The 9,579-nt window shown below is 47.2% G+C and overlaps 1 protein-coding gene across 1 annotated transcript in view; it reads right to left on the bottom strand.

The window, feature by feature from the left end:
- Positions 1-9,024, bottom strand: part of STXBP1 (syntaxin binding protein 1) — a 91,278-nt gene extending 82,254 nt beyond the window's left edge. The window contains exon 1 of the mRNA XM_017892819.1: positions 8,795-9,024. Within this exon, the coding sequence (XP_017748308.1) occupies positions 8,795-8,831 (37 nt within the window). The 5' untranslated portion in view covers positions 8,832-9,024. The remainder of the gene's footprint in view (positions 1-8,794) is intronic.
- Between the last annotated feature and the right edge of the window lie 555 nt (positions 9,025-9,579).

Raw genomic sequence — 9,579 nt, forward strand, 5'->3', positions numbered from 1 at the left:
GAGACTCTGTCTCAAAAAATAAATAAATAAATAAATAAATAAATAAATAAATAAATAAATAATAATAAAAAAAAAACAGGGTCTCACTCTGTCTCCCAGGCTGGAGTGCAGTAGGACGATCTTGGCTCACTGCAGCCTTGACTTCCTGGGCTCAAGCAATCCTCCTGAGTAGCTGGGACTACAGATGGGGAACACTACGCCTGGCTAATTTTTTTTTTTTTTTTTTGAGACAGAGTCTCATTCTGTTGCCCAGGCTGGAGTGCAGTGGTACTGTCTCGGCTCACTGCAATCTCTGCCTCCCGGGTTCAAGCAATTCTCCTGCCTCAGCCTCCCAAGTAGCTGGGATTACAGATGTGTGCCACCACACCCCGCTAATTTTTGTATTATTAGTAGAGACGGGGTTTCACCATGTCAGCCAGGCTGGTCTCAAACTCCTGACCTCAGGTGATCCACCCACCTCGGCCTCCCAAAGTGCTGGGATTACAGGCGTGAGCCACCATGCCTGGCTGGCTAATTTCTAAATTTTTTGTATAGACGAGGTCTCACTATTTTGCCCAGGCTGGTTTTGAACTCCTGGACTCAAGTGAACCTCCTGCCTTGGCCCCCCAAAGTGCTGGAATTATAGGCGTGAGCCAGTGACTGGCCTAGGTTATCTCTTTTTACAAGTCAAATTTCTCCTGTACTTAAGGTCAAGCAGGATTTGCAGTACATTAAGTCATTAGTAGAGGGAAAGTGCAAGTTTCAGTGTCTTGTTGGCAGAGCTGTGACTTACCCAGTGTCACCCATGAGTCAGGGGCAGAACCCGGAATAGAATCCGGAGGATCTCACTGACACTTAGATCCTGTACATTTTTGGGAAAATTTAGGGAAAAAATATTTTCAAGTATCAAAAATCAAGGAACAGAGGTTAAGAATACAGGCTCTATGTAGTCTAAATTAGGCCCTTCTAAATTAGGTTATATAGCACTTTGGGAGGCTGAAGTGGGAGGGTCACTTGAGCTCAGGAGTTCAAGACAAGCCTGGGCAACATAGTGAGTCCTCATTCCTACTACAAATTCTTTTAAAAATTGGCCAGGTGCGGTGGCTCACGTCTGTAATCCCAGCACTTTTGGAGGCCAAGGCAGGTGGATCACGAGGTCAAGAGATTGAGACCATCCTGGCCAACATGGTGAAACCCTGTCTCTACTAAAAACACAAAAAATTAGCTGGGCGTGGTGGCACACACCTGTAGTCTCAGCTACTCAGGAGGCTGAGGCAGGGGAATCACTTGAACCCGGGAGGCGGAGGTTGCAGTGCGCCAAGATCGCACCATGCACTTTAGCCTGGTGACAGAGCAAGATTCCGTCTTAAAAAATATATATATTTTTTTAATTAACTGAGCATGGTGGTGCGTGCCTGTAGTCCCAGCTACTTGGGATGCTGAGACAAGAGGATCGCTTGAGCCCAGAAGGTTGAGGTTGCTGTGAGCTATGATTGTGCCACTGTGCTCCAGCCTGGGAAACAGAGACATATCTCTGGGGAAAAAAAAAAAAAGTACAGGCTCTGCAGCCTGTGAGCCGGAACCCAAAAGTGAGAAGACAGGTGTCGAGGTTAAGACTGATGCTCCAGCCAAACCACCAGGGTCCAAATCCTGCATCTGCCTCTTCTCATCTGTGGGACCTAGAGCACATTCTTCACCTCTGACTTCAATGTTCTCATCCATAAAGTGCAAGGAATACACCTCTCTTACAGGGTAACTATAGACATTCAACAAGTTAGCATACACAAAGCACTTAGTTTAGTGTTTGGCACTTGTTGATGTGATATAAATGTTACTTATTAAAACATTATAACAACAGGGCTAGGGCCGTGGCTCACGTGGCTCACGTCTGTAATTCCAGCACTTTGGGAGGCCAAGGTGGGTGGATCATTTGAGGTCAGAAGTTCAAGACCAGCCTCAACCAACATGGTGAAACCCTGTCTAAAATATATATATATATATATACAAAAATTAGCCAGGCGTGGTGGCACATGCCTGTAATCCCAGCTACTTGGGAGGCAGAGGCAGGAGAATCACTTGAACCCAGCAGGCGGAGATTGCAGTGAGCCGAGATCGTGCCACTGCACTCCAGTATGGGAGACAGAGCGAGACTCTGTCTCAAAATAAATAAATACATACATACAAACATTATTACAACAAACTGATAACCTTGGGGAATTATCCTAAACTCTCTCAGCCTCCGTTTTCTCAAAGTAAAAGAAAACTAATGAGAGTAACTCATGGGATCGTTGTGAGGATTAAATGACAATATACGACGTGCCTAGGACAGTGTCTGGTACCTAATAAGTGACCAATAGATTTAGTTTTTATTATTAGTTTTATTCTAAGCAAAGCAATAATTTTTAGATTTAGATTCAAAGTTTAGACCGATTGATCATAATCTATAACCTGATAAATAAATACTGAAGCCACTTTATAAGAAAGACTGAATTGACTTGGAAAGTGCAACTTTCAAAGCGTTCTTTCCCCATGTATTTATTTGGCAGGGCTGGGGATTAGTGAGGGAGATTGAGGAAAAAGAGGAGTATCTGTCTTTCACAGACTGGGTCTGACACCTCTGATCTCTCCTGCTTTCCACTTACAATTTGGCCCTAGAAGAGCAAATTGGATGATGCCTGAACTCACCTTCGGGCTGCTGAGTGCAGTGAGAGGGTAGGAGGAGCCGCAGTCCTTAGACAAAGGCCCCTTCTACTCACTTCATCCCCTGGCAGAGAAAAGCAGGGCGAGGGAACCTTAGAATTCAATCATCGGGGAAAATGTTGGAGGGGTGGCTATAGAGGGGATGATGAGAAAATGTGTTTCTTGACCAGTGATTCAGAATTTTTATGACTGGCTTTGGCTAGTTACATTATTAGAAAGTATATGGTCTGAAGCAGAGAGTTTCAGCTTGCCTGGAACATTAGGATGTCCAGCTTGTTCTAATACTAACCCATAATGAACTCAAATGGACAGGAACGTTTATAGCTATTTTTGTCCAAAGCAATTCTTCAGTCCCGGAGTTCGGGCCTTTTGTGTGTCTTCCTGGTGCTCCAGGATTGATGGCTTTCCTACCCACCCTTCTAGTGGGTTACACCGGGCATCAAGGGGCAAGGTGGACTGGTCTAATGAAGAGCTCAGCCTTTTGGAGCCAGAGAAGCCTGAGTTTGAATTCCAGCCTTACCACTTGTGTGTACTGTTAAGTGACTTTATCTGTACCTCAATTTCCTCATCTCTAAAATGGGGATAGTTTATATCTACTTAGGACATTTAGCATTAAGAATAGTACATTTGGCTGGGCGCGGTGGCTCACGCCTGTAATCCCAGCACTTTGGGAGGCTGAGGCAGGCGGACTGACTGAGCTCAGGAGTTCGAGACCAGTCTGGGCAACAAGGTGAAACCCCGCCTCTACTAAAATGCAAAAAATTAGCCGAGCGTGGCGGTGTACGCCTACAGTCCCAGCTACTCATAAGACTGAGGCAGGAGAATTGCTTGAACTCGGTAGGCAGAGGTTACAATGAGCCAAGATCGCACCACTGCACTCCAGCCTGGGCAACAGAGTGAGACTCAAAAAAAAAAAAAAAAAGGAATAGTATACTTAAGTGACTAGGACAGTGCCTGGCACATCATAGGTTCTCAGTAGGTAGTCATTCTTGTTATGACTAGAGCCTGGCACAACCTGGGGAACTTGGTGGTACTGAGCCAGAACCAGATATGCATTCTCTGCTTTCCTGTTAATAAAAAATATTTTTAAAACCTTTATTTTTTACATTATAAAACTAGAACACACTATAAATTTTAGAGAAGAAAATCAAATAATACAGAAGTGTGTAAAGTGAAGGCATCTGGTTGCTGGTCTTGCTCTCCTCCCCGCTTTCCTACTGTGTCCTAGCCCAGTTCTGAAGCTAGTTTTCATTCTGGGGTAAGAGAGCCCCCAGGATGGCCTCCAGTGGTCCCTGGTTCCTGGTATTCATGCGCTTGTATAGTCCCCTCCCACCTTGTGCCAGGGTTGGTCTGTGTGATGGATAGGATATGGTAAAAGTGATGACAGTCCTTCTAAATTAGGTTACAGAGACTGCGGTCTCCAGGTCTCCACCTCTTTTGGGTGGCTGGCTCTGGAGGAAGCCAGCTGGCCATGCTGTGAGCTGCCCCAGGCAAAGCCCCTGTGGCAAAGAACTGAGGTATCCGGCCAACAGCCTGCTGGATAACTGAGGCCTGCCAACAACAGGAGTGCCATTGGAGGTGGATTCTTCAGTTCTGGTCTGGTCTTGAGATAGCTGCAGCCCATTGATGTAACCTCCTGAGGGCCCTAAGCCACAACCTCCCAGCCAGGCTGCTCCCCTCCCAGATCCTGACCCTCAGGATGTCTGAGACAATAAATGTTCATTGTTTTAAGCTGCTAAATTTTGGTGTAATTTGTTATGCAGCAATAGATAACTAACTGATGTCTTGTCTATTTTTCTTTAGTTGCTTTTTGTTTTTTAACATTTAAGAAAGCTCTTTACAGATAGATAGATAAATAGATATTGGTCCTTTGTTATATGCTGTAGATACTTTTCAAGCTTATTGGTCTTTCAAATTGCTTTTTGGCTGGCCGGGCGCAGTGGCTCAAGCCTGTAATCCCAGCACTTTGGGAGGCCGAGACGGGCGGATCACGAGGTCAGGAGATCGAGACCATCCTGGCTAACACGGTGAAACCCCGTATCTACTAAAAAAAAATACAAAGAACTAGCCGGGCGAGGTGGCGGGCGCCTGTAGTCCCAGCTACTTGGGAGGCTGAGGCAGGAGAATGGCGTAAACCTGGGAGGCGGAGCTTGCAGTGAGCTGAGATCCAGCCACTGCACTCCAGCCTGGGTGACAGAGCGAGACTCCGTCTCAAAAAAAAAAAAAAAAAAAAAAAAAAAAAAAAAAAAAAAAAAACAAATTGCTTTTGGTGTTTTACTGAATAGAAGTGTAGTCATATCTGTCAGTCTTTTCCTTAATGTTTTCTAATAATGTTTAGAAAGCTACTGCACAATAATATAAGGAAACGTACATCTGTTATGGTCTACTACCTTTATCATTTTATTTATTTAATCCCTATGGGACTTATTTTTGTGAACATGTGAAGTACAGAAGTAAATTTATTTTCCCCACCAAAATGTAGCCAACTGCCTGAATATCGTGTGTTGAGTTTTCTTTCCTTTGCTCACTGACTTAAAATGCCACCTTTGCCACATACGGGATTCTCGTCCAGACCTACTCTAGACTTCTTGTTCTATGTCATTGATCTTTTCATTTTCCCCCTTCATTTGGAAGTGCTACAATGTTTTGGTAACCGTAGCTTTACAGTATGTTTTGAATCTGGTAGGTGAAAATTCCCATTTTCTTTTTTTTCAAAAAGTTCTTAGCTCCTCTTAGCTTAGCTTTTACCATTCCAGATGAATGTTGGGACTTCTATAGGAATTTTATTAAATGTATAGGTTAATTTAGCAAGAACTGATTTTTTTAATACTCTTCCATAAAGCAACATAGCATTCGTCTCCATTTATGAAGGTCTTGCTAATTTCCTATCAGACTTATTGCTAGAGTTTGTTGTGACAGCACTGTGCTAGATACTAGTTCTTGCCCCCAGCGAACTTATGGTCTTACAATTAGTACAAATCATTTATTAATTTCAATTGTGATAAGAATTACAAATGAATGGTCCAGAAAACGGTGAGTACAGGGAGGCCTGATGGGATTGGGGAGGTTAGAGGTTTCTCTATAGGGACATTTAAACTACTCCTTTTACTTCTGGATTACTAAGAGTTTTGCTTTGTTTTAAAAGCAGATTAACTTGTTTTTCAGTTGCTACTGAAAAGATTATATAGTTTTAAAATTTTCATTTCTTAATGTCATTCTAATATTGAACTATTGTGTTTCTGAAACAAGCTCTACTTGATCGTCAATTTTTTTTTTTTTAATGTATAATAGGTTCTTTTTTTTTTTTTTTTTTTTTTGACACAGAGTTTGGCTCTTGTAGCCCAGACTGGAGTGCAGTGGCGCAATCTCAGCTCACTGCAACCTCTGCCTCCCGGTTCAAGCAATTCTCCTGCCTCAGCCTCTTTTAGAGAAAAGGGCAAATCTAGAAACCCCACCCAAAATTAGAAGCCAGAATTAACCTGCATCACTGACAAAGGATTTCAACTTTTTTTTTTCCCAAAATTTATACCTAATTGTTATAGGAATAGAATTCTATTCACATAATCACCGATTTTTTTCTTTTCTTTTTTTTTTTTTTTTTTTTGAGATGGAGTCTTGCTCTGTCGCCATGCTGGCATGCAATGGCACGATCTTGGCTCACTGCAACCTCTGCCTCCCAGGTTCAAGCGAGGGTTCAGCCTCCTGAGTAGCTGGAATTACGGGCACCTGCCACCACACCCAGCTAATTTTTTATTTTTAGTAGAGACAGAGTTTCACTGTGTTGGTCAGGCTGGTCTTGACCTCCTGACCTCAGGTGACCTGCCCGCCTCAGCCTCCCAAAGTCCTGAGATTCAGGCATGAGCCACTGCGCCTAGCCATATTCACCAATTTTATGTAAAATTGCTTTGTTATCTTTGTGTACAATGGGTTTGCTTTATTTGGGAAAGTAAATTCTGACCATGCTGCGTATTGATTTTTTTTTTACTTTTATGCTTGCTTCTAATTAAAGGTGGCGGAGGGGGATTATGGAGCCACTTGCATAAACAAGGGTTCCAGCAAAATGATGCAAAAACTTCATTTCTATAACACTTGGGGATTTTATCTTCAATGTGTAGTATTCAAATATATCATTTTATTTTATTTTTATATTTACAGAGATGGGGTCTCACTATGTTACCCAGGCTGATCTTGAATTCCTGGGCTTAAGCAATCCTCTCATTTCAGCCTCCCAAAGTACAAATATAACATTTTAAAGAATACAACCTATAAGATTCTATTCCATATTTCACTACCCTTTAAAAGGATATTGGAAAGAAAATATATACACAGAATAATTAAGGAAGTTATTTTTTACTAATGTTACAAGGAAATGCCCACCAAGTTTTACAAAATTAACACTGATTGTGTGAAGTCACTTAACTGCTCCAAGTCTCCATTTCTTACTCACGGGTAAAGGGAGATGTTGACATTAGAGGATCCCTATGGGTCCTCCTTGCCCTAAACACCTGAGAACAAGTATCAGAACCTGTACTGCATGGGTACAACGCAGGTGTTACGATGAGCACCTTTAAAAATTTCGTTTTATTTGGGGCTCAGTTTTTATAACAATTTTCTTCTGATGTAATAGGTGAGGTAAGGTTTTACAACGAGATTTCTCAGTAGGAGTATTTCCTATATATCAATGAAAAGAATGGGAGGGGAGATAAAACAGCTATGGTGCTCAACAAGAACACTACATGGCCAAAAGCATTCCACAGACAGCGAGCGCTATGATGGGAGAGAATCATTGGAAAGGAAACTAAATTTCCACCATTTTATTCTTTTTCCTTTCTTATCCTCTCCTACAGAGAAAAGCCCAGTTTTAATCTTCACTTAATCCCCAAAGAGACAGCAAAAGCCACAGCAATCCTTACACATGTTTTTGCTACAAAGAAATGGACAAATTATTGACAAGGGGCTGTTTTTCCACACATATCACCAATCTTATTTACTACTGAGGAAGCCGCTTTGCAAATGTCACCCACCATCAGCCCTCGCTCCGCTGCGGCCACCACTCGCCGCCACCCATTTTTAAAAATCCATTCATGTGGTGCCTTTCATCCAAACCCATAAACAACCATTTCCTCCCTGCCACCGTGGTCTGAGCTCCTGAAACGTTCGGCTACTGCAGGGCCGAGCCCCGCAAGCAGGGAGATTGCAGACTGCGGCGCTGGGAGGCGGACACCGAAGCTCTCCTCATCTCCCGGGTGATTTCAGGGGTTCAGGACCCTGATAAGTCCCCGCCCTGGAAGCCAAGCCCCGGGAAAGGAAGGAGTGAGGTGGCCCCGGCCCAGCAGAGCTCAGCCTCCGAAAAACAGGCGTCTCCTCCCCAGGCCGGGGACGGCCCAGTCTCCCAGGTGGGTCCCGCAGCCAGGGACCGCGGCGCGGCCCGGGGCGGGGGAGGAGGACGCAGGCCGGGATCTCGCCCGTCACGACTCACCCAGGAGGGTGGGGAGGAGGAGGGACTGCAGGAAACGGGAGCGGAGTCTGGGCGCTCAGGGAATAAAGACGAGGAAGGGGAGAGGGGACTGAGGGGAAGGTAAAGGGGGTGAGGATGGGGTGCGGGGAGGATGACGGGCTGCAGGGGTAGAGGCGAGATTAAGGTGAGGGACGGGTATTGCGGGTGAAAGAGGGGGAATGGGAAGGGGGTGGGATGGGGGAGAGGCGGGATGGAGAGAGGTGGGGTTAGGTAGGGTAGGGGTGGGGGAAGGGAGAAGGATGGGACAAGGGTAGAGAAATGGGGGTGAAGGGAAGAGCGGGAGGGAGGGATGGAGGGGAAGGAGGATGCAGGGAAAAGGGAAGACAGGGACGGCGAGGAAGGAGGATGGGGAGGGAGGAGGGCGGGCTGCAGGGGGAGGGTTGGGGTGAAACGTGAAGTGAGGGAGGGGAGAGCGGGGGAAGCCTTCCTCTCGCGCGGGCGGCGCCTGAATAACGGGACCCCGCGGGCCAGGAGCCTCGGGTCTGGGGCGTAGGGCGGGCAGCCCGCTTGGAGGCCTGGGCGCTGCGGGCAAGGGCCGCGCGGGGCTCCTCGGGAGCCGCAGTCCCCGCCTGCTGGAAGGACCCCGGCTCCACTTACTCTCTCCAACCACAGCTTTGAGGCCAATGGGGGCCATGGCGCTGCGCGAGTCTCCTGGCTCCGATGTCCTCCTCCCGCGATGCCTGCGGACCCCGCCGCCTCCTCAGGTGGGCGCGCTGGGCCGGTCGCAGCTCTCCACCCCGCAGCCGCGCTAGGGACCGACTGACGCGCGGACTGGGCGCGGGGGCGCGGCGCGAGCCAGAGCGAGGCTGCCCGGCCCCCGGCGCGCGCGGGGGCGGGGCAAGCCGGGGGCGGGGCCTCGCTCCGGCCGTCGGCGTCACCCACTCGCCTCCGCCAATCGCACTGCGGCCCGGGGACTCAGCCCCGCCCCCCGAGATGCGCCTGGGCGCGAGGCGGCAGCTGGCTGGTGCGGAGCCGCGCCCTCCCCCTCACCTCACGCGCCGCGCGCGCCCGTGGCGCGGGGTACCCAGGCCTCCTCTTTCCCCTCCTGGCTGGGATCCCTGGCCACAGGCTACCGACGCGCTCCATCTGCCTGAAACCCTGCTCGGGTCCTGTCTTTCCTCTTTCTTGGAGCTTCCGTTTTTTCCCTGCCCACGGAAGGAGCTTGGAGGCGAGATCTCTTACTAGCAGCGCCCACTCCCAGCCGCAGCGAAGCCAGGGTGAATCCACCCACAGTACCTCCTTCTTGCTGGGCACCTGCATCCGTGCATCCACTAACACTGAATTCTTGTGTCAAACTCCGTGCCAAGCACCTCACAGGCATCATCTCATCAAATCCTCCAATCATTGGGCATTGCTTTTTATTTTGTTTTGTTTACATTCCT

Source organism: Rhinopithecus bieti, unplaced genomic scaffold, assembly GCF_001698545.2.
Source record: "Rhinopithecus bieti isolate Rb0 unplaced genomic scaffold, ASM169854v2 scaffold_22745, whole genome shotgun sequence".
NCBI classification, from domain to species: domain Eukaryota; kingdom Metazoa; phylum Chordata; class Mammalia; order Primates; family Cercopithecidae; genus Rhinopithecus; species Rhinopithecus bieti.